The 25,677-nt window shown below is 41.0% G+C and overlaps 1 protein-coding gene across 2 annotated transcripts in view; it reads right to left on the reverse strand.

Annotated features, from left to right (window-relative positions):
• Window positions 1-25,677, reverse strand: part of LOC105353880 (uncharacterized) — a 98,806-nt gene that overhangs the window by 3,549 nt on the left and 69,580 nt on the right. For both annotated transcript variants that reach the window (XM_023954030.2, XM_011473780.4), the window contains exon 4: window positions 5,610-5,815. In XM_023954030.2, coding sequence (XP_023809798.1) covers window positions 5,610-5,815 — 206 coding nt within the window. The remainder of the gene's footprint in view (window positions 1-5,609; window positions 5,816-25,677) is intronic.

The following is a 25,677-nucleotide window of genomic DNA, read 5'->3' on the forward strand; positions in this document are numbered from 1 at the left end:
CGGAAATGGCGTCACCATGACAATCACCCAATGTCAATCATGTCCCGGTAGCCAATGGACTCAAATCCCCACGTAAAATTAGGATCAACACTGAAAATTACAATTCAGATATGAGAACTGAAAGCACAGAGAGAGGCAGATGAAAAAGAAAGTTGCTTTTATGATATATTTTTGATCAAGTTTTTAGTATTGCTTCAAACATTCATTTTTTCAAATTTACAGTATGTTTTATTCCAATGTACACATTATTATTATTTTCATTTTCAACATTTCATTGAAGTTTAAAATATTTACTTTCAAGTTTAAAACACTTTTTACATTTTCATGTCTTGTTTTTTATTCACTCTAAGCTGATTGGACCCCATGCATGACCTTTCACCCTCTCTACAAAGTTTAAGAGACAAAGTTGATCATTTTTGCACTAGGAGCGTTTCACTTCCTGTTTTTTTTTTAGCAAAAAAAAAGGGTTTCTTTCTCTGAAAGGTTGTAAAGTTAGAAAGGGAATAAATTCAGACGTGAATTTTCTGTAACTTTGAAACAGCGAATGCATCTGTGACGCTCCTGAAACCCCCATCCTGCAAATTCAACAGCAGTTACACATTTGCACAAACATATCAGCAGAAAAAACCCCCCATCAAATTATAATCATCAAATTTGTTGCCATTCGAGGTTATGGTTTGTCAGAGTGTCTTTTACCAGCTGAACCTCTCTGCAAAACTCATTCATTAGAGCCCAAAAAAGTGGTGCAGAAAAAAACTTGACTAAAACTACTGTAAACACCTGCTTTGTTCCTAATTGTTTCTCAGAACCGACTGTTTTTTTAATGGTGGGGTCTAGTGCATTTCAATTATCTGAGCATGCAGGCATGCTGATGTGGGAGCTAATCGTTAAAGCTTGGCTTTGAGGGGGTTCAACAGCTGCACAATGTTTCATTTCCCACAATCAGGAGCCACTTGATATCAAGACATGCACCTTTTAGCGCAGCCTTATGAAAGGCCAGAGGAACCGAGCCTCATTAATTCCCCATGGACTTTTTTCAATCAGAAGAATTAATAATACATTTGAATTCAACATTTTAGGAGCATAATGGCACAATGGGCATGAGGAGGAGGAAAAATCTCTCCCAGCAGGTTTACTGCATGGATAACCTCAGCTCACATAGTAATTGGCTGCCGAGGCAAATCAATGGCTCACATCAGAATTGAAGCATTCTGCTTGTTTACTACATCCATCATTTGTTCTTATCAAGCATGATCAGATCAATTTCCCTCCCTAATATAGGTCTGATGGCACAAAGAAAAGCACTGGAAAGGGGTTTCTGGTGCTTGGTGGTAACTAAACTGTCAGCAGATAAGAGGGCCCTCGGTATCGACTTGTGGCTAATTCTTTGCGCTGCTGTTTCCCTTGAAAACAGCTGGAAGTAAGGTGTAAAGCCTTTGCTCAAATGTCACCGTCAAATGCTTCATGCGAAGGATCACGCAGGGAGCACAGTGAAACGGGGTGCAGAGAGGCTTTCTCAGAGAGTCCTTGGTTTTACCCACTGTGAAGCCTCCTCTTAGAAAGGCGCATTTGTCCTCTTCCTGGCAGAGGAGGCCGGCTCGTCCTCAGGCAGCTCCGCAAACTGCTGCAGACAGTAGCGTGAGGTGAGAGAGCCGTGTAGGCCACTTTGTATCATGTCAGCACGGGCGCTTAGACGCCATCTCCACAGTGTCCCTTGTCACCAATCACATCCTTTTAAACCACCCAGGGAGCTCGACACCCCCCTGCCCCCTTCACACACACATACATCCTGCTTATCTGTCAATGCTGCTTAAATAATGTAATTAATGACTTAATTAACATTTCCATAATCTATTTTAATAAATCTAACACAGCGTAATGAGAGTTTCTAACCTCCAGGCAGTGGCATATAAAAATTCACAGCGCAGAGCTGCACGGTCAGGGCACTGTCACAGCGCCGCAAAACGCTCGCCGTGACAGAAAAGAGAGAAGAGGGCGCATATTGTGTGACAGCCTTCTGAAATGCGGCTCACGCCTGACAAATGTAATGTGACTTCTTGAATGTGTCCAGGAACAAACCTGCAGCAGGAGGAGCGTTGTGTTTTCAGGGTCAAAGTGTTGAAGAAAGAAGATGACGAGGATTTGTCTTTTGTCTTTTTTCTGCTTGTTGACTTTTGGCATTTAGCTTCCAGCTGGAGCAAATTATTCACTGTTGATGTTTGTCTGATCCTCAGAGAATTATTTCTTATTATTTAAACCAACTGATGCATATTTTCTTTGTTTAATTGCCAAGTGAATGAGGACATGTTGGTGTATGCAAACTAAAAAAAACATTTAATTGCAGGTTGCCTTAGACTGGTAGTCACTAAAATATTTTTGAAAAGGTTTGCATGAGCGATTATCTACTCATTTAAGGTAAATTAAAGACCCATTAAAAAATTTAAACGGAAAAAATTAAAAAATGTATACAGAAAACGGTTCCTGCCTACTGTCTAACAGAGGATTTAGAAAACCCTTAAAGATGCATTCCTTAAAAATGCCCTGCAAATTGAAATGTTAAAAAAAACACTTTGTCAACATCCTGTCCAATTTAGTCCGCAGAATTGAGGAAAACAGCAAGATTTCTGAACTGAACATGCTGGCAACAACTGGATGTGGAGGTCAAGTCAAGCCTGCTTTGGGAAACCTTGATAACAGCAGAGTAATATTGCTTTAGTGATCTGATAGCAATGGCGAAACAAAATAACCTTTTTATACCTGGTTGTGTTGTTCTATATATGCTTCTCTACATGTGTGTGTGTCTTATGTATCTTTGTGTAACATGTCATTCTGTGATAAGACAGTAGAAAATGCGTCATTTTTTTAACCACACTGAAGATCCCAGATTAAAGAAAAACATTTTTATTTTTAAAGTTTTCCAGGAAAAATGTTGATGCGTTTACAAATAACAAAGAACTAAACGCTCCAACTGAAATTAAAAACACAGACCTTAGGCAGATGCCCTTTTGCAGAAAACTGCTTTAGTCTGATGCATGGACACAAAATATAAATCCTAAGCATTCCACAGACAACCACATTTCATAATCATTTAGAACGGTCAAAGTTGTGTTTTACAGGTTAAAAAAGAGCTGCCCTGAAACAGATACAACGGATCCAACGGCCAGACTGAGACCCACAGCAGGATGAGGAGCCAGCCTGCTCAGGCCTCCTGAACTTTATGATATTTATCTTGTTTTCATTGAGGCAATAAGAAAAATGATCCTGTGTTTATTCTTGTTTTTATTTTTACCCTCTGGTCAATGCGGTAAAGCAAGCATTCAAACTCAGACGGTGAGAGAACACAAACGCGGACAAAACATTTGGGACTTTAACTTCAAGTTGAATTTTAAATAGATGCGGCCAACAACGTAATCCAGCCATGGACGCACTTAAAATACATTCACTGAATATGTGAGCTTTTCACTTGAAAAAGGCCACACGTACATGTCAAAAGCTCAAAAACATGATATTCATCGGAAGGGAGCCTCTAACCACAAAGAATTTTCTTCATCTGTGTGTTTTTTTCTAACTTATTTCCAGTGTTAGCTGCACCAGACCTGTAGAGGGTGTTTCCCGCCTTTACCCAGCAGTTGCCAGGTCAGGCTCCAGAAACCCCAAGACCTCACAGGGATGAAACGGATTGCAAAAAGTGAGCGGATGGATGTTAGCTATGATGTCATTAGGGCCTCCTGACAACACACCATTCATTTTGAGTCGATTTGACCCAAAGTACAACTTTGACTTGGTTGTTGCTTTCGCTGTGGCTCTGTTCTCGGGTACCGCACATTTAGCTTGCCCGCAGAGATGTTCCACCCCATAGAGCCCCGGACAATAGAATAGCATGATTGTGCTGTGAGCGGTGAAACTCAAGAAATATAGACTGGTTGAGTATATCGTTAACATCCATTTTTGCGTTGACACCGGCAGACGGGACAGCCCTAAACACTGCCCCCTACTGCATTGGTGCTTGTGTTAGTGACGTCCAGAAACGCACTGTGGAGTTTTGAGTGGAGCCAAGGAATTAACCCCAGTCTCATTACTGGCGCAGTTCAATGCAGAGGCTGTGAAGTGAATTGCCCTTAGAGGACTAATGAACATACACGACAAAGACAGCAAAGGGATTTTTTTTAATGGATGCAACATGGTGCAAACAGAGAGGTCGTTGTGAGCTGTTTGCTCATCTGCCTTAGCTTTGTCCTTGTTCAGAAGACTTACAGGCAGAGCAGAGGCTCCAAGATGGGAAAAGAGGGGTGGGGTGATGGTTGCTCCTTATAAGAGCTTGGGCCCACCCTGAGGCAGGAAGTGTGACTGAGATGCACACTGACAGGGGGCAGCAGGAGGCTGGCACGTCCCAGGCACCACGAGCACTACAGGGCACGGTTCTGTAAAGACCACCAAATCTAATAAGGGCCCCCACCACCCTCCGTGATGCACCAGCAGTGATGCAAGTGTCAGTGAGACGAGAACCTGTGTGGGACATGTTACGTAAAGCATGCTCCAACCAACAGGAGCCCCTCTGTGAGACCCAGATTTGAAGCAAGGTGTCAGCGTTTTAAACTGAAACATGTCGGGTCCTCTTTAATCTGGGACCACGACGCCGACACATGAAGCCCATCTGCAGAACATGCTGCAAACAAACCAATTTCCTGTCATAAAATTACAGCTCATTACTGGTGCGGACAGCATAATGATGCGGAGGCACACCACCACTGCCACCGCGTTTATTAATTACCAGCTGGCTTGCTGCATTCCTTGCGAGGGCAGTTAATGGATGGAAAAAAAAAAGTCATGGGCCTTGTCGAGTTAATTACAAACAGCCTCTCTTCCTTGAGTTTAGACAAATACTGGAGGAAGGACGCATGTAGAAGACAAGCCTTAATTTTTGCTGCAGGCAGAAAAAGCAGGGTGAATGACGGGCCACGTCCTCCATTCCAACCATATTTTATGTTTTACGAACACAGGAACTTGTTGGAACATTAGAAATGTGGTTTGCTTTGGATAATTACAGCAATGAAACTTATTTGTATATCATGCCTACTGTGTTTTTTAACAAAGGTGCTGCTTCACAGAGTAACTGCTTGAGGCAATTGCTGACTGCATAATCTGCATTTGTAATCTGATTACTGTACTGGCCACATGTGGCTTTCTAATCAAAATAGATATTGTTTATGCCAGGAATCTAATGCATTATTTACAAGATGGAGGTTAATAAAAACAGACTGTTCATTTACTAATGGTTTACAGTACTGCAGGCATCTTTCCAATTAGGAATATCAAAATGGGAAAAAAGGAAAACAAGAGGGGTGGGGTGAGCTGTTTCCAGAGATGCTTGTTTTCTGACCCCTGCAGTTCGTCTAAACTCACATAAAAATGAAATGTTACCAGAGAACATTATTTATTTGGCAGAGCTAAATGAAGGCAGCATGGGAAGACTGTCATCATCACTTTGATCATGAATCACTCCGACTGCTTTTCTGCATGTTGCATGAAGTTCGTCCCAAGGTAATTTAATTCATTTACACAACAGACATGAATGGCGATAAATAAAAAGGAGATCCTAAAATACTCACTTGATGAGCAGCAGCTCCGTCAGAATACCAAAAGCGGCTGTTGCCAGTTTGAAGGTGATGGGTGGCGGATTGTTGGGGAACGCCGTCATCATGCAGTGAACAACATAAGGCACCAATCCCATCAAAATAATCGCCGTGATGAGTACGAGCCACGTCTGCCACTGGACGCTGAGCGACCAGCAAGGGGAACGCCTTTGCAGCTGGTACTGGAAAGCACAGAGAGAAACGTCTGATCACAGCGTCTGTACCTCTGTCTAACACTGAACAAAACTGAATCTAAAATGCTCTCAACAGGACAAATCAAAATGAAGACCATGGTTGTGTTCCTTCACTACTTGGTGCACTATATAGAGCATTTCACATTTTCTACGGGTGTCTGAATGTACAATTCCAAAATCAAATGCCATAAAAATTCCTCAGAAGTCTCTGCAAAAAACCTGTGTGCATCGATGCTCACTAGATTGGAAAATATAGACCACAATGCATTGCATTTCAATATTTCATGTGAAAACATTTGGATTTTAATTTTTTTTTCAAACATCCAAGTTTAATTTCAGTGGATTCATGCATTTTGTCTTTAAAATGTTCATATTTATCAGGTTCTTCCTTTTGGTGACATCATATATGCCGTTTTAATAAATAAATAAAAATAAGTGAGCACGGTGTCTGAATTACTTTTAAAAACCAGGGCATTCAGGGAATTCAGACACAAACCATGAGTCTTTCATTTAGGCCTGGAGATGTATTCATTGTGTTTGCTGACATTTTTCAGCCTGTTGCAAGGACATGATTTTTAGGAATTTAAAAAATGATGGTTAATGCTCTAAATGCTGAAACAAAATCAAAGATCAGACCGTTCTTTTAAATCTAAGCTTCAGTAATCCAGTTTTGGTAAACCCGTGTTGGTGTTGTGTCACAAGAGTAACACCAAGGCACTACGGTGATGTTGTCAAACTGTATCAAGTTTCAAAAGAGTGCTCTGGAGGTCTATTAATGTATTCTGGCCCAAAAAGTCTTTTAGTCTGCACCAAGTCCACTCAATTCGGACTGGATCGAGTCCTGAACCAAGCATTTGGTCTGCATTCAGACTGCTGTCAACCAGAGATTTCTTTTCTGGACCAAAGCTTGTAACAAAACCATGTGACTGAAGATCTCTTCACTCATTGGCCAGAAATTATGAGGGTGAGGCAAAGCAATGAGAGAATGACTAATAGAAGTCCTGCATTTCTCAGTCCTTGTCGGGATAGTTCACTGATTCAAACTTCATATTTCACTGACCAGTTTTAACGTCTATATCAACGTCAGGTAGAAGATTTTTATTCGTTACTTTGGTCCGGGGTAGGCATGCTGTAGGGCGGTTACTGAGGAGACGGTATGCCGATAAGTGTTCATGACATATAGATTGACGGGAAAACAGTGTGAGAAGCAATGTGTATCACGTTAAAAGTTATTTTAATGAGCCTGCATTCATCCAGCTAAATTTTAATGAGTTATTGTTGCATCGCTGCTCCATCAATCTTGTAAGGGGCACACAAGCGGCTGAAAAACAAACAAATAAATACATAAACATCAGCAGTGTTTTTCTTTTAATTGCTGGTTTTCTAGACTAAAACTGCCCATTTCCACGTGACGTTAATAGGTTGGCCCTAATTTCATGTCAACTTGATGCTCAAATTACAATTTTAGTACGCTCTCTCTGTGTAAGAAAATGCAGGTACCAGGGCCTGAGTGAAGATTCACTTTCTGTGGATTTAAGAAGCAGCTTTGAAACACTGATGCGTAATCCTCAAACCAAAAGAAAAAAAAAGGGATCCAAAGAGGAGGTCTGGTGTTTCTGAGATTCAGATTTTCCTGAAAGAAACCAACCAGTCAAAGCCTTAGTTCTCTAAGCTGATGTGGTCACAATCTGTTACTGTTTATTCCAATATTTACTGAACTCCATCTACGTCAATAAAAAGCCTCAAAGCTCTCAGGGACGTGAGAAACAGTAAACACAATGCCACATGATCAGTGTGAAGAGGGGCTGCCCACAGCTGGCCTTCAGAATCTATCAGCCTGCTTTTTTTCCAGTTTCTTCTTCTCTACCTGTCGCTAAGTGTGCATCTATGAGAGAACTCCCCAATGGTTACACCACCTTTCCTACTCAGTGCTTCACCCATTCTATTTTGCCCTACTCTGCTTGAAGAAAGAATAGCCCCTCCTTCTGCTTTTTTGGGACATCATTTATCTCACACACTGTATTCTTTGCCATATAAGTGGTGCCAACTTGATATTGCTTTTCTGTCTCTGTTGGCTAGTGGTCACATGCATGTTGGCCTTCATAGACATTTAGTCATTTTATTGATGCACAAAGGGAGCCGGTTTAGCTCGTGCTGGTTTGCGGCGCCTTCCATCCGTGAAACCAGGGTTCAACTCCAGGCTGCTCCCTGTTCCCTTCTCTACTTCTGTGCCGGTCCCAAGCCCAGTTGCTTTGAGAGGGTTGCGTCAGGAAGGGCATCCGGCGTAAAACATTGCCAAGTTTACCATGAGACTCATTCGCTGTGGCGACCCCTGATGAGAAACGCCGAAAGGAAAACAACAACAAAGATCTGATTGGATGATCAGTATATACAGGGTTAATAAGACCAACTGTATATACAACTTTCAATAAGAAATAAATTGTCACCTAGAAATTTTCACATTGTTGTGACCTTGTCTGTTCTTCGTTTCTGGACTTTATTATGGACAATGTTATTTTGTGTCTTTACGCTTGGTCATTGTTATTAACAGTGCTGTCATGCGGTTTTTGTTTTGAGCAATCAATAAATTATGATAAATGAATCAAATTAATCTATTTTTAATCAAACCTAACAATGCTAGGAAAAGCTTAAGAAAAAACTAAAGGCCATCATGAAGTTTGTGTTTCTGGTGTTCTTCTAGCATTTTTCCCATGGTGGACCACGTACATAAAGACTCTATCGCTTAAAATGGCATGTAGTTATTCAAATTGTTGTCAATCAGGAGCAGACTCAAACATGCTGTTTGAAAAAATGTGTAGTTGTGACGTACCAGAGAGTGTAGACAGATGGGTGATGGGAAGGGGGCGAGCTTACGGCACGCCAAAAAACCCACCCACAACTCAGAGGTGAATTACTTATGAACTACTGCCGCTCTGCAGAAACTATGTCCCAGAAAAGGACACAGGTTTATTGATTTGGGCTAAAACCTTAAAAGGACCACTGGGGATCACTTAGAAAATAGATCAAAAGATGACTGAAGTAGGATAAATTGGTTGGGCAAATTGTAAAGCAGAAAAGAATAGTATAAAAAATGGACTTACTTCAGTCTCAATAATCAGAAATGCACACAAGCTTCAGCTCACATATCCACTAAACTACCTCCAGATGACTGTAAATAAATACACGTCAATATAGGTAAATGGGGAAATAAAAATACAATCCGTTGTTTGTTTTATGCCCCCCCCCCGGAAATTAACTAACTGGAAATTGACTTGGCATGTTAGAAGAGTCTCAATATTCACCACACACATTTCTCTCACAAATACAGAGATTTTCACAAATGAGAGGCGAATCGTAAATGCCGTAAATTCCGTCATTCGTATGATCTGTGAGTTTACATTAAACGTGTACCTCAAAATGATGTTTGTAAACCAGTTTGTCTGTATTTGTGAAACATTTCATGTGGATTTGAGACATGTTTGCATAAATCTATATTTGGGAATCAGAGCATTCGTATTTGTAAACAGTTTGTGTGCATTTCTGATTTTTGAGACTGATTTACCTCCATAAAATTAGCCTCTAAATGCATTGTTTACATATAGTGAATTCAGACATAGGATCATGAATGAATATTAAAAAATCTGGTCTAAAAGTCAGGCTTCATTGGAACAAAACACGTTTCTGCCTTTACAGATTCAAGGAAGTGTAACCTCATGACAACAACCCCTTTATCTGAATGAATGGTAAACTAATGCACCTTTATAACACTTGTATACTCCCATTTTTTCCTTTCGTGCTTACTCTAAATGACACTTAACACAGGAATACATGCAAGATACATTTATTATGCAAACACCGCCGTAAGTCTTTGGTAAATACGCTTCACTCTGGAGGCAAACCAAACCACTTAAAGAGTGTTTGATTAGTGTCTGTAATTCATCTCCAAATGCACACTTGCCTTGTCCTCTTTCATGGCTGCTATTCATTAATTAGATTCTTTGTGCAACTGAGCTATCCTCAGTGTTTAAGGTTACATCTGGCCCCACTAAGTGGCTGCCTGATAACAGAATGCATCCATCTTCATTACTCAGCCCTCTCTGTCTGGGCATGCTCCTCCACTAGTGAGCTATGTCAGTTAGCTCTGAAGAACTAAAACACTTCACAGCTCACATGTCCTGAACTTTTGCCTCCTTCAGTCACTCTCAATGTATTATCAGCTTAGACTTTCACATTTTCTTTAGTAGGAACAACTCTTCTGTTCTTAGTTTTAAGCTATTTTTTTTATTTACTTTTTTATGACTTGGTGAAGAAGGAGTTGTGTTAGTGAAGTGAAACTTAAACCTCCATTTCCCCTTCTATCTCTCTCATTGCTCTAAAAAAGAGCAGCAGTGCTGCTCCTGAAGACAGGTTTCATTGAAGCATCACAAAAGTGAATATGCAACTTGGGGGCAAAAGACAAAGCTCATTCCCATTTGTATGGCAGAGCCTAGCCCCCGAACAGATATGACAGGGCAGTTAACTGCACAAACTGCCAGGAAAGATGGATTGGAAATGTTCAGTATTCCGAGGAGATCACATCTATTTGCCAAGAGCACAAAGAAATTATGGATCAAGGCCAATACAAGGGTGAACCGTGATCCAGTGAGTCACAAAGGTACCACAGTGTCTCCAAATGCTAAACTCTGATCAGGCTTGAGGATCATCCTTTCTCATTTCAAACCTGATATCTGCGTCAAAAGGTAAACTCATGAATGTGTTGCCGGGAAAATTAAAATAAAAAACAGTGCACATTATGAATAATCCCTGTTGGGTTGTTTTTAACCCAACTACAAGGTTAAAAGGGGATAAAGAACAATCTGAGTTATTTTAAATCAGAAAAGGCAAACAATTCTGAAAAAGCATAAATTGGGTTATAATGAAACCACTATAACCCCAAAAAATGTATTGCTCCAAAAAGGAACCCAAAATTACATCCCAACAGGAATTACCGAATAATTTGGTTGAAGAAATAATCCAACTGTTTTAAGAGTTTGTCTGTTCTTTTTTATTTTACATATTTGCCATTAACTAATACTTTGCAATGCGACCAATTGACGTTCGTTCAGTGGATCCATGTTTTGTACTGGAGCCCAAAAACAAAGTGTGAACGAAATCGTTTTGAACGCGGAAATCCAAAACCTGCACTGGCATAGACCTGTGATTGAAAATGGTTGCTTCAACGCTCGTTGCCGGTGTTAACTCGTCTACACAATGGATCCAGAGTGACTCCAGCAGCTGAAGAATAGCAGACATCCAGTGCTGCTATGTCATATATACGAATATACTTTAATGTTATTTTCTGTCATCAAATGCTTTGTGATTTATCTAATAACAGAATAAACTTAAGTAAATAAATATAAATGTGCTTATCTTAAAACTAAATTCTTGCGATGATAACAGCACGTTTGTCTGTTATCATCGCTGTATTTTTCCCATTTCCGTAAAAATCCTAAGAAAAATTGAAAATCTGCTTCAATAGCACATGTTTTATTTAAAGCAGAAGTCTTCAACTCAGACTTAAAGAGGACCAGTTAGAAAAAAATTCTTGACGTTAAGGTCCGGAAAAAAAATGATGTCCAAATATTCTGTGTAAAATATTTTTAAACAGCCGAGGATAGGTGGCACATCTGCATGCTATTAATATCTAACTCTCACTTCAAATAAGTTCAGTACACTGTAAAACTTTTTGATGGTATTTAATGTCACATGACATAAAACACATGCAACTGTGCGCCACACACACACAAAACAGGAGCACTACCAGGACAACCACCAACATCACCAAGAAAACTAGATAAAGGAGTTTCCACCAGCCCTCATTAACTTCTTCCATGAATTAAACACCTCCCCAGAAGAACGGACACATGAATAAATGTTTGACGTTTTTCCGCCTGACAGGGTTTCATTTCAAAACTCAAACTCAACTCAGCCTTTCTGTAGGAAAAATTCCTAAATGTCCCTTTTACAAGTTTCTTCAGATAAGACACATCTTCAGGTCGGCAAATTTATTTGATTAAATCTTCATTTTCTGTAAAATATCTTCAGCTGGTTTAAACTTTGTGATGAAGATTTTCCGTTTAACGTCAAAGATTCAAGGATTGTAACTGCATCCAACTTTTAAGGTGTGACTCATAAATGAAGCAAAATAATCCATCGTGCCTATGGAAGCGATTCTGTAGCATAATTAAAAATAAAAGTCAAAACCTCCTCTGCCGCTAACACAAGGCTACGAGCCTGTCCACACTGCATCTAGCATGTCTGTGTCTCTTAGCAGCCGGACACACTGAGATAGCAGTGACGTCATCGCCCCGCCTCCCCTCTAGAAATGCTAAGTGGAATTGAATTATGCGACAATGTTCGCAGGGTCGATGTTAAAATGAAAATGCAATCCCTTCTCTGCATTTTTGTTTTAATTATTACACAGAATAAGCGGTTTTTAAATAGAAAATGAAAAATCATTTTTGAAGGTTTGATTTTTCATTTTAAATTTGAGTCAAAAAATGCAGTTACATTTTTAAAATAAAAAAAAGCATTTCTGTTTTATTAAGTGACAGAAGAAGCAGTGTTGAGGAAGAAAATGAAAAAGCATTTTGGCGGATTGCTTTTTCATTTCAATTTTGAGTCATAAAATGCAGCTTCATTTTGAAAATGAAAAAGCATTTCTTGTTTTGACTTGTATATTTAATTATGCTACAGAATCGCTTCCATATCGTGTCTGCATCTTTATTATTGTGAGATTATGTGAAACATTTGAGAGTCAGTCGCTGCATACTATGCAGAGAGACTTGGTCCGTGGAAACAACTGTCTCCATAGATCCATAACTCGAGGAAGACTCCTGCTTTTGTCTGTAAAGACGAGCTTTATCTTTCATTTTTAGTTTGGAAAGTTTATCCCAAAATAAACTTTCCAAAAATGTATTTTTGTTTGGCTTTCATTAACTTTTAGATTTGGGCTTATGACTTAGCAAGAAGCTGCTTTATGTCACACGACGCGGCAAGACAGGCGGATGTGGTGAACAGAATCCAGTTGTTTTCCAAACTAAAACTTTCTTTTAAATCAGAAAATAAAAATGCGGAAAGAATCAAAGTTAGCATATGCATTTTTTCCCGTCTGGGGCCCGGTACCAAGAGGCCTTCAGACCGGTGGGTTGGGGACCCCTTATTTAATGGGAACAGGCAGCACCTCAAAAAACGACGCGTTGGGGACACCCAAAAAGTAAAAAGTGATACGGAGGGGGCCTTGAAAATCCGTCCATATATACACACATACGAGTTGGGAGTGAGAATGTGTTTGTTGCAAATGACAACAAGGGCTGCAAGATTCTGTCCATGCTTGCCCTCTGGCATCTCTTGTTCCGACTCCCCGGGCTGCCGGGCCTGGTGCGCCCACGTTTGGTGCTCTGGGCCTGGGGGTTGGGGGTCTCTGGGGTGGGGGGTGCTGGGGATGAGTTGTGCTTGTGTTGCTTGGATGCTGACACCCCGGCCAACAGGAGGACAGGGCGGACGGCGCCTTCTGGGTTCTCTTTTCTTAAGCTCTGTTATTTCTCTTTTACTTGTGCTTGTTTTTGTGTGTTTTATTATGAGGGGCTTATTTAATTATTTTACTTCATGTGTGGGGTTTGTTTTTATTGTATTCTTGTTAGTTTTTTTATGGAAAGCACCTTGACCTGTCTGTGTGACATGAAAGGTGCTTTATAAATAAAATTAATTTGAATTTGAATTTGAAGATTTAAAATAGAGGCGTCCATCATATTAGTTTTGCATGAAGTTCCGATCCGGGTCTGAGCCTGGGTCCGCATAACCCAGTGTCTGGGTCTGGATCTGGACCGCAGCTCGCTCGTTGGTGACCCCTGATTTGGATGGTTGCGCCTCAACATGCATGGAATAGTTTGTGCTGACAATGCACAGCAGAAATGTTTGAGGAGCTCTGTAAATAACAGTCTCAGTTTTAAACTGTTCTAATGATCCCCACTATGGGTTCTCAGCCGTTTGTTAACACTGATTAATTTAATTAGAAAGTAATCAAACTTGACAATGACATAATTTCTGTTTCTTTTCTAAATATTTTAAGTTTGGATAAAATAACATCCAGAGCAAACTTGTTTGTTGGAGCTTTTGAGATAATCCATTGATAATCCAACATATTTATCACAGAAATTTTGCTTTTTTAGTGTAAAAATTCCGCCTCCCCACATAAATCACATCAGAAAGAGCGAGGTGACCATTTAAATGATGGCTGAAACATTCTGGCCATGACTTTATGAGGATAAGATTGTGTCCCCTTTGAGTTAACAGTGTGACAGCTGTGGTTCATTAATTACCTCCTTTGGTTGTGTGTGTGTGAGTGTAGGTGTGTGTGTGAAGGGAGGACTAATGTGGAAAATATGCAGAAAATGTATTTGGGTTGACTGTCCAGCTATTAATAATTATTGTGTTTGGATAAATAGTGTCCTACTTTCAGAAACAGTGGATTTAAATATTCCCAACAGGCTGCTTCCCTCCTCTGTTGATTGATTGGTCCAGTGTTTAAAGGTCACAGTCATAAAACATTGGGATGTAAATAACAGGCTGTGATTTTTAAACCACTGGTTAATGCATTGGTGGTTGCCTTTTTAAGTTCCATCTTCCTTCTCAGCCACTGCTTCATCTGATTTTATTAGAGTCAATGATGTTCTGGATAAAGCTGGGATGCCCTCATATTGGGTCTGTAACCCTAGTGCTATCCTAGGCACTTTAACATTGGGAGTTGGGTCATCTAGACCCACTAGACAGTGCTCTGAACCTTTTTTCTTCAATGATTTGTGATCTTCACTGGTGTCCATGGATTACAAGAAATCTTTCCACCTTTATCCACCTTTGTCATGGTAGGGAGAACAGAAAAGTATCAGTCGGGTTTTTGGACAACCCGCAGTAACGGGACAGCCTTTGTTAAAATAAAAAATAAAATGATTTTGATGTAACCTGGACTCTCAGTCCTCGTACTACTGGATCCAAGCGCGACATTTGAGGCAAAAGATCAAAACATTCTACCTACCATGCTGAAAAGTCTGGGTCTCTCTGGTAATGTTTTTAACTGGTTTTACTTCTATCTCACGGATTGAAGATTTTATATAAGTACAACTGAAATAAATTGTGAGGTTCCCCAAGAATCAATCTTAGGCCCACTACTATTAATGTACATATCAGTGGTGGCCAAATCCTGGACTCAAGGGCCGGCCTTCTGCTGGTTTTCCAGAAATCCTGCCTTATCTGCTGCTGATTACCTGGATCAGGTGTGTTTATCCAATAGAGAGCTTCAATTGCAGGTTGGGCGGAAAACATAGAGGACACCTGCACTCGAAGCCTGGATTTGGCCACCACTGCTATATATGCTGCCACTTGGGCAGGCTATCAGAGGCATGGCGTTTGATTTCATAGCTACACTGATGACACTAAACTTTACATTGCTGTGCCTCCTGATGATAAGGAGTCAGTAAACGCTCTTTTAACCCTTGTGCTATCCTAGGCACTTTAACATTGGGAATTGGGTCATCTAGACCCACTAGACAGTGCTCTGAACCTTTTTTCTTCAAGGATTTGTGATCTTCACTGGTGTCCATGGATTACATGAAATCTTTCCACCTTTATCCACCTTTGTCTTGGTGAGGAGAACACGTCAATGTAAGGGTGGGGTCATCTAAGATAGTACAAGGGTTATACTGTATTTTAGACATTTTCATGGATGGTAGAAAATTTCTTACAGCTCAACCAGGGCAAAACAGATGCTTGAGTGATTGGTTCTAAAGACAAGAAAGAGATTGTTTTCTCTTAACAAAAAAATTATAAAATTCTCTGTGTGTGATAAATGTGGGTATTTTTTTTTTACACTGGGAGGATTTTTATTTCACAAAAATAAGAAGAAAAACCCTTGGTGGTCATTTCATGTGTTATATATATATATATATATATATAACCGTCTGGGTAGCTCGGTTGGTAGGGTGCAGGAAACCCGGGTTTGATTCCCAGGGCGGAACGAACAATTAATGGTAATGGAAAAAATGGCAATGAAATGGGGCAATTACCTTGGAAATGGGGCAATTACCATAACATAATGCCTACCTCACAACATGAGAGACAATGAACCACATGTCATGCCGGCTCAGACGTCGCCCGGCCAAACAAGTTCTGCGTCAGGTGCTGAGGGACCAGAGCACCCTGATGGAAAGTGGGCTACTGGAACAAGACGGAAATGGACTTGTGAGAACAAGGTTCTGTTAGAATGCTACTACTCAAGTAATCCCACCCAGAGAGGTTACATGCAGAGAATGTGGAATGAATGGATGCGTCGAAACCCACAATCAAGGCTAACTGCCAAACAACTGGTAGCCCAGTGGTCTAACATACACAAACGGCAACTCCTATCACAACTGGATATTGAAGCGATACGATACAATGCCACGGGAGAGCCAGAACAGCAGGTCAGAGAGGAGTTTATACCACACTCCCACCCTGAGATTGGGTACACAGCCCTAACAACCACAATTACGCAATGGTTAGAGGAAGAGCCTTTGTTTGGCAGTTTCCAGTGCTTCAGGTATGGGCATCTGGCTGTATCTCTTAGGTACTTGCTTTCTCATTGTACCTCTTTGAGCCTCTGTCAGCTTACTCACATCCTTCCGAGTTGCCTTGATTTTGGCGTCCAAGGGCGAACGATCCTGATCCAGAAGGATCCTTCAAAGGGTGCAGTCCCATCCAACTACCGGCCAATAACCTGTCTCTCCACAACATGGAAGCTCATGTCAGGCATCATTGCAACAAAGATAAATAGGCACATGGATCAATTCATAAGTAACACACAGAAGGGCATTGGTAAAGACTCCAGAGGAGCCAAACACCAACTCCTGGTCGACAGAACAGTCGCTCAAGACTGTAAGTCACGACACACCAACCTGTGCACAGCCTGGATTGATTACAAGAAGGCCTATGACTCAATGCCACACACATGGATCACTGAATGCTTGGAGATGTACAACATCAACAGGACTCTAAGAGCCTTCATAGGAAACTCAATGAAGCTGTGGAAAACCACCCTTGAAGCCAATGGGAAGCCACCTGCGCAAGTGTCCATTAAATGTGGGATATACCAAGGTGATGCTCTGTCCCCACTGCTGTTCTGCATAGGTCTGAACCCCCTCAGCCAAATAATCACCAAGACTGGCTATGGATACCGACTCAGAAATGGGGCCAACATCAGTCACCTCCTATACATGGATGACATCAAGCTATATGCTAAGAGCGAGCGTGACATTGACTCTCTGATCCACACCACCAGGATCTACAGTACTGACATTGGGATGTCATTCGGGCTCGAGAAATGTAGCCGGATGGTGACTAAGAAAGGCAAGGTAGACCACACAGGAGGGGTCTCACTCCCAGAAGGAACAATAGCAGACATCGAGGACAGTTACAAGTACCTTGGAATTCCACAGGCAAATGGCAACCTGGAGCAGGCAACAAGGAAAGCTGCAACAGCTAAATACCTCCAACCAGTAAGGCAAGTCCTGAGAAGCCAGCTCAATGGCAAAAATAAGACCCGGGCAATAAACAGCTACGCACTGCCAGTTATCAGATACCCTGCAGGAATAATAGGATGGCCAAAGGAAGAGATACAGACCACGGATGTTAAAACACGAAAGCTCCTCACCATGCATGGAGGGTTCCATCCCAAATCCAGCACCCTGAGACTCTATGCTAGCCGCAAGGAAGGAGGCCGAGGACTAGTGAGCGTGGAAGCCACTATCCAGGATGAAACATCCAAGATGCATGAGTACATCAAGCTCAAGGCCCCAAATGACAGTGTGCTCAGTGAATGTCTCAGGCAATGGAGAACAGAGGATACAGTGCTGGAGGACAGATCCTCATGGGAGCACAAACCCTTTCATAGGAAGCACCACCGGACCATAACTGAAGTGGCTGATATCAAGAAGTCCTACCAACGGCTAGAAAGGGCTGGCCTACATGACAGCACCGAAGCACTCATCCTGGAAGCCCAGGAACAAGCCCTGAGCACCAGAGCAATAGAGGCTCAGATCTACCACACCAGACAAGACCCAAGGTGTAGGCTGTGCAAAGAGGCGCCTGAAACAATCCAGCACATAACTGCAGGGTGTAAGATGCTGGCAGGGAAAGCATACATGGAGCGCCACAATCAAGTGGCTGGAATAATATACAGGAACATGTGTGCAGAATATGAACTGGAAACCCCAAGATCAAAATGGGAAACACCTCCGAAGGTGGTAGAGAATGAGAGGGCAAAGATCCTGTGGGACTTCCAGATCCAGACTGATAGGATGGTAATGGCGAACCAACCAGACATTGTAGTGGTGGATAAAGAACAGAGGAAAGCCGTTGTGGTGGATGTGGCAGTACCAAGAGATGGGAACATCAGGAAGAAGGAACATGAGAAACTGGAGAAATACCGGGGACTCAGAGAAGAACTGGAGAAAGCCTGGAAAGTGAAGGTGACAGTGGTGCCTGTGGTAATTGGAGCACTCGGGGCAGTAACCCCCAAGCTGGAGGAGTGGCTACAACAGATACCTGGAAAGACTTCAGACCTCTCAGTCCAGAAAAGCGCAGTGCTAGGAACAGCTAAGATACTGCGCAGGACCCTCAAGCTCCCAGGCCTCTGGTGGAGGAACCGAGCTTGGAGGAGAAACCACCCTGAGAGGGGTGTTTTTTTTTTTTTTTTACATATATATATATATATATATATATATATATATATATATATATTTATATACTAGCTGATTTTAATTTTGATCTGTAATGTTTTGATGTTACTGTATTCTGAATTTAATCCAGTGTCTTGTGTCCTCATCCTGGGGACACGCAATCTGAATAAAGAAACATCCAGAATTGCAATTTAACCTTATTTGTTTTTAATACATGGCTTCCATTATGAGAAAAAATCCACAAGAACGTTAAAAACACCAAAAATATCAGTAGGACTTTAAGTTTCTTTTCCAGTTATCAGAAGCTTCTTCCTGGCTGCTCAGTCTGTAGATCCACATCATTAATTGCTTTTGATGTCCACAACTGAACCAACTCTCTAAGAAGTTTGAAGGACTGATGCTAATACCATGTTTCCATTGGATGCAACTGGGATGAAACTGAATTTTAGTGCTGGAAGTAAATTAGTCGGAATTGAACTTAAGGTTCTTGCTTACCGCCACTTATTTCCAACCAAAGTATCCTGATCTATTTGTACCGGGGGCTGGTTTTTAGTTTTCATGCTAAGCCTAAATACCTGTGAGGATTCAGCAAATTGGTCTGCTGATGTTTGAGAGGTAAATAGCAAACGAGGCTCTGCCCTCAGAGCTGCAGATCAATGTGTTTGCTGCTGTTCGGTATACACAGAGCACAAACAGAGCCCAAAGCCCCCAGCACACAAAATGAAAATCAGCCTGACTGGTAAGACAAAATTCGGCCATGGGGCATCCTCACGGAGGGTCTGCCAGAGATTTAATCGTGCCTTAGACTTTAAAGCAATTAGAAAACACTGTGTCTTTTTTTCTTATGCAGTATAACAGGTGCACATTTTTTGCGGAATCTTTCTCATTTTTAGCTGTTCTGAGTGTACATAAGCCAGAACTTTCAGTTCTTGCATGATGCTGAAAGTTTAACATAAAGGAGAAAGAAGAAAAATATCTATCTATCTATCTATCTATCTATCTATCTATCTATCTATCTATCTATCTATCTATCTATCTATCTATCTATCTATCTATCTATCTATCTATCTATCTATCTATCTATCTATCTATCTATGCAAAACCATGATGATACAGTGAACGCTCTTTGAGTGGATAAGAAATACTGACATGAATTCCGATCCTCAGTGGTTTTGTTTTCTTTCAAACTGCACTTTCGAGTCAGAAAACCAACCCATCCATAATATCATGGTACTCCTCTCTACTCCATCTTTGTTCATATGAAGTGTTTTAACTTTAACTTGACTTGAGATTCCTCGTCAGGTTTCCCACTGCATCACAGCTCACTTAAGCTAAGCAAGGGTCCTGAGTTTCACATGGATCTGCCTCCTTGGTGAGAAGCAGAGTTCAGATGAGCTTTGTACCTGCCGAAGAGACAAACTCTGATCTGGAATAAAACCCTGCAGTCAGAAAAGTCGTTTTCAGTCCGCATGGAGCTCAGTCTTTGACTTCAGAATCCATTCAGCATCACTGACAACATTTAAAAGATTAAAAAAATTTCAAAACATGGTAAGATTTGATCAAGGTGATTAAAATAAACATGTTTACCAATAAATACGTATAAAAAGCATCTGGAAAATAAAGGAGGAGCAGCTTAAAAGTCAAATGTTGCCAAGCAAGTAGAACAAATGTTAAAGTTCCATCATCTGTCCCAATTCTGCCTGCAGCTTCTTTATCTGTTTCCATTGTCTTTATAAATGTTTGTGTTGTTTTTTTCTTTGCTAAGAACTTGCAAAGAAATGTGTAGTGTGCCTCTGATCTGTATATGCTAATTGACCTCTGATAAACCATAAACACTGTTTCCATTTTTGCTTATAGAACAATTAACGTACTTTTCACACGAAAATGTTTAAACTCACATGAACTCTGTTACCCCAGTGCTGAAAACACTGGCTTCTGTCATGTAAACATTGACTGTTCCTCACAGTGAATTTATGGCAACATATTTCCAGATGACTTGGTTGAATCATTTGCTGGAACAGATAACCTTGCCACAATATTATTGTGAAAACTTCAGTGAAGCCTTAAATAATTTTTGTAAAGATCACAAAAAAGAAGAATGCTCAACCTGTGGAGGTTGTCTATACTTTATTTACTTACATCCTACTTCAGCTTAGATAGACGCAAATTTCTGTATTTTTACCACTTTTGGCAAATCTCCCACACTTCACGTCAGTGCATTTATTTTTTAAAGTCCCACCCCGATCATTTCTCCCTGTAGCTTACAGTCCCTCACACCCCTAACCTAACATTAGCGGTGCAACACAAATGGTATGCAATATTGGAGCTATTCAACAGTTTGAATCCAGATATTAGCTCAGACGAGGAAAACAAAGATGTACATGGATCTTTTTGTCTGACAGTGGATGATCAGAATGGAGTGGAGCAGGAAGACTGTGGCCCACCCGGCATAATGTCTACGTCACAAATAAGCTCTTTTTCAAACTGATTTTCTTGTCTGCTCCGAATTCAGAAATGTTAGAAATGGAACTGTAATCTTAATTCTCTATATGCACGTCCTCCATCATGAGAGAACCGTGAAAAGGACACGTTAGAAACACCCAAAACACCATTTTCATCAGGTTGGGTCTTTAACAGCCAGTTAGTCTACGTGTTCCGATATTATAAAGATTATCTTCTTAAATATTTATGACCACATACTAAGATCAATGTTTAACACTTGCTGCAGCAGCGATTGGTTTCCCCTCTGCCTGTTTGGCACTTACTAACCTTTATCTGGCTTTTATAGGTGTATCGACAAACTCCTGTTAGATCTCCTCATTTCAGGTACAGCGCAAATTAACTGTAATGTGGAAATGCCAAGCAGCCCCGGAGACTCTCCCATCTCCTGTGTTCATGCTGTTTGTTTGTTAACAACAAAGTTGAAGTTCCATTTAACAGGCCCAAACTCCAAAGTCTATTAACTTATTGAGATTAAAAGCCTGATGCCTTTCCTTCTCACTTGTCCTCCCCCCTTCCACGGTCTCTTCTCCTGACCGGCATCACGCCTCCAAAGTAGGAAAGAGATTGATGAGATCCATCAGGCCGCTTGGAATCTCTCCTCTCATTAGACTCCTTATGCATCTAAGCTGTTTCAGCTCACACTGGGGGTTCAGCTGAGGGGGAGGGGGACCATGAGTGCATCCATCCTCTGACTTTTCACAAGATAAGAACTCTTACTTAAACATTTTCCCCCCGCGTTAATCTCCAGGAAATTAATTTGCCATTATATTTTCTCCAAAGGAAAAAAAAAAAAGTTTGAAATGAGGAGTGTGATTCCAAACTCCCTCATCTTCATGCTCAGTGAGCTTTCTCTCTTGAGTTACTCATGGGGCTGCTTGGAAATGAATGCCCCTGAGGGAGTGGTGTTTGGACAGTCGGTGCGGATCTCATCATCGACCACTGAGACTCACTTGAGGGAGGAAAGGCGAAGGGAAGTGAAGAGCTGCATACCACTAACATATGTGCTCAATCACATTAGTGAAAGTGCAGCGCGTTATTATGTACTAATTGCCAATAGATAGAAGCATTACTATAATGTGCTGCTGATTGCATTGCTGCAAACCAAGCTGGGTCCACCCTGTTCAGATAAATAACCTCATTGTGGCTGACACTAACAAAGATAAATAGTCTGAACCGGAGCCCTCTATTGAGCTTGTGCTGCAGCTGTTTCATGTTAACTTTAACGTTCTGCACCTTTAACTTTTTGAGGCAGTGCATTTGATGAATTGGCATTAAAACATGCCGGGTAAATGAGGAACCATCACAAATTACAATTAGGGGAAAAATGTGTAAATCTAAACGCCCCCCCACCCCCCACCCCCACCCCCACCCCCGCTACAGCTTATCTCACTGAACTTCTCCAAAGGCTGAATGCAAAGGGCATTCGGTAAGAGAGGCGCAGTAAAGTCAGCTGCATTCGCATGTTTAATTACCTAAGCCGGGGGTTCTACTGAGGCCGACGGTTAGCCTACCGTTATTATTTGCGGAGGTCACAGGTGAGGCTGAATAAAAGCCTTTGGCCTGAACCGCTGACGTCAGCAGCCATGTCCTTCACTGCAGATTCTGGGAATTTAACACTATGTGAGCTTGTTACCTGAGATTTTTCCTCAGGTGTCCCGTCCTCAGAGACCTTTGTCACCTAATGCTGAAAGTGGCATGTGGTTTGAGCTCGTTTGACTTGTTCAGGTGTCAGCTTTATTCCACAACTCACTCCAGCCTAACATGTTTCTCCGTTATAGTTTTTACAAAGGGATGGGCGATATACCGGTGCCAGTATCGGTATTGACCGATATTTGCATAATTTGAGTTTATCGGTACCGGTCCGATGTTAAAAATCTACCGATATTGTTCTGTTTCAGAAACACTTTAATTTTGAAATATATGCTTGTTCCTAATAGATCGGGAAGCTTATGTTTACAGTCAAAGTCAGTAATTGACTGTTTTCAGGTAAATGTTATTTTTGATAGGGATGCATGTTGTTCCTAATAGATCTCTGGCAATGGGGAACTTATGGTTTACAGTTATCCTCATTATTCAATGAATGGTCTGAATTTCACTTCTATGTTAGCACTAACATTTTTGGCTTTTCAAGAAAAGCACTTTTGCTCCATGTTCAGTGTAGTGAGACAAAAGTATCATCACACAACTATTATGTAAATCAAATCAAATCAAACATTTATTTACACTACTCTGTCACACTCTTGTCTCACAGTGAGAAGGCCTTGGTTCAATTCCCGGCTGAGACCTTTCTGTGTGGAGTTTGCCTGTTCTCCTGGTGCATGCGTGGGTTTCCTCTGGGCCCTCTGGCTTCTTCCCACAGTCCAAAAACATGCTTCATCGGTTAATTAGTGACTCTAAATTCCCCCTACAGGTGTGCATGTGTGACCGTGGCCCTGCAACAGTCTGGGGGGCCTTTTCAGGGTGTACACCCCCTTCACCCAACAGTAGCTAAGATAGGCACCAGGAACACAAAAGAGATGAAGCAGGCTTGGAAATTGATAGAATGGATGGATAGATGTGTGGAGCTTTGACAAGAACACATGAAAATATTTAAATTAGAATGTTCCCACAAAAAAACTACATTTTCACCCTTAAAAGCCAAATATGGAAAGAGTGCTGTTTCAAACCAAGATCTCCACGATTACATCAGATTTATCACTATTAGTTTTTTTTTTAACTTTCCATTCAAGAAACAATTTTAAGTACACTTGAAATAAACTCTGAAAATCCTTGATACTAAATGTAAAAACCAATAAAAAATATGTTTTTCATTCTCAAAAGTATGTGAAATTTCCTTAGAGTAAAATTAATCCCTGTCTTTGCAATTTACCATTCATACGTTTGTTTGTTTTTTAAACCTAGAACCACATGCTCAGACATGCCAATGTTTTAAACTTGTATTTAGTTGACATATTGTGATGTTTCAGTTTATTCTATATGTAAGATATTACATTTATATGTAAACCTATTTTGCTTGATTAAAATCCAATATTATCAGTGCATACATTTTAATTCACTGAATTGTTTATTTAGTTGTGGAGCTGATCACATGATACAACAGGGTTGGCAGACAACATGACAATGAAGAACAGGAGAGCACCTGCAGATGGAGGCAACACCGGCTGCTGAGGTTAGATTTTTAATGCTGATTCTTAATGGAACATCAAAATCAAGCTTTTATTTATTTATTTTTTTACTTTAATCTTTAAATTCAGCATCAACTTTTACACATGTTTGTGACTGTTGAATAGAGACCTTCGTAATAACAGATTAAGTTTAGGATTAAGTGCTAAATCTGCATATTCTGCAGCATTTTACATATAGAGCATTAAAGTTCGGCTGTCCCAGCACCTTTTGAAGGAATGCTGTATCGTGGGAACGGGTGTTATGGGCTAACATTGTGTGTCTGACATGGACATGGGACAGACAGGGTCATCAGCCACCCAATAAGATATCCTGAAAAGGCAATAATGTCTGCAAAAAATGTCTGCAGGCGCGCATGTGCGGCTCTCCTGTGCTTCGGCCTGATGAGTTTTTAAAAAAATGAAGCTCAGGTGAAATTGGTTTCATTTTGGATGGGGGGTGGGGGGTGTTAGATGTGTCTCTTGTCAAAAGGATTGCCACCTGTCTGTATTGGCTGTAAAGGTCTGTTAATTAATCTTGCTGTGAGTGTCCAGAAAGGGGGACGGGCGGTTTAGAAAAAGACTATTGATATGATAAGCAACACATATCATTAATGGGGTTTACTTTATTCTATGAGAGAAAAGTTTGCATTGATTGACAGTCCACTCCAATCTATCCACTAAAAGCTTTTGCAAAAGTAAACAGATTTTCACAGCTTTGTTTTATCCAGAGGTGACCCTCACACCAGTGGATGCAGCTCAGAGCAACATCATGTCAGCACTGATGGATAGATTAATGTGCTGCTGGATATTTATGCCAAGCTTATCAGAGTAAAAGTGTTATTACACAACCATCAGCTGTGTTGTTGTAAATGAGAGGAGGGTGTGGACAGATTTACTCCCCTGGAAGAGTGCATGCAGGGTAGAGGGAAAACAAAAATGTGGCATGGGGCTCTTCCTTTTGCTTTGACGCTGATCAGGTGGGGTTGTCTGCACCTGTGCATTCCTCTGAGTGTGCAGACCCTTCACAGTTCTGGTGAATTTTGAACTTGGCCTGCTATCTGCAGTCCGGGCATCCCCAGACTTGCCTGAAAGAGATCAGTTTTGTGTTGCACACACTTCTGTCACTCTCCACTACTTCCTTGGAATGTCAACCGGAGTCGGAGCCTGCGGTTGAACACCATGGTGCCATGCAGGTGCAGTTTGGGACATTAGACTCAGGACTAAGCCAAGTTACAACTGGCAAGTGAATTGAAACAAACCATTTTCTTTTTGCTACAAGTTTCAACAAAGAAACTCTGATAACGCTGGATTCTCTTCAAGCCGTTAATCAGCTGCACTTTCATAAATGTTTGATTAAAGCAGAAATTCACAGTTGTACCTCTGAGGACTTTAGTGTGAAGAATACTTTTTCATTTAGCAGATGCTTCTGTGCAGA

This window comes from Oryzias latipes, chromosome 4 (genome assembly GCF_053564925.1).
Source record: "Oryzias latipes strain Hd-rR chromosome 4, Olatipes_Hd-rR_3.1".
NCBI classification, from domain to species: Eukaryota; Metazoa; Chordata; class Actinopteri; order Beloniformes; family Adrianichthyidae; genus Oryzias; species Oryzias latipes.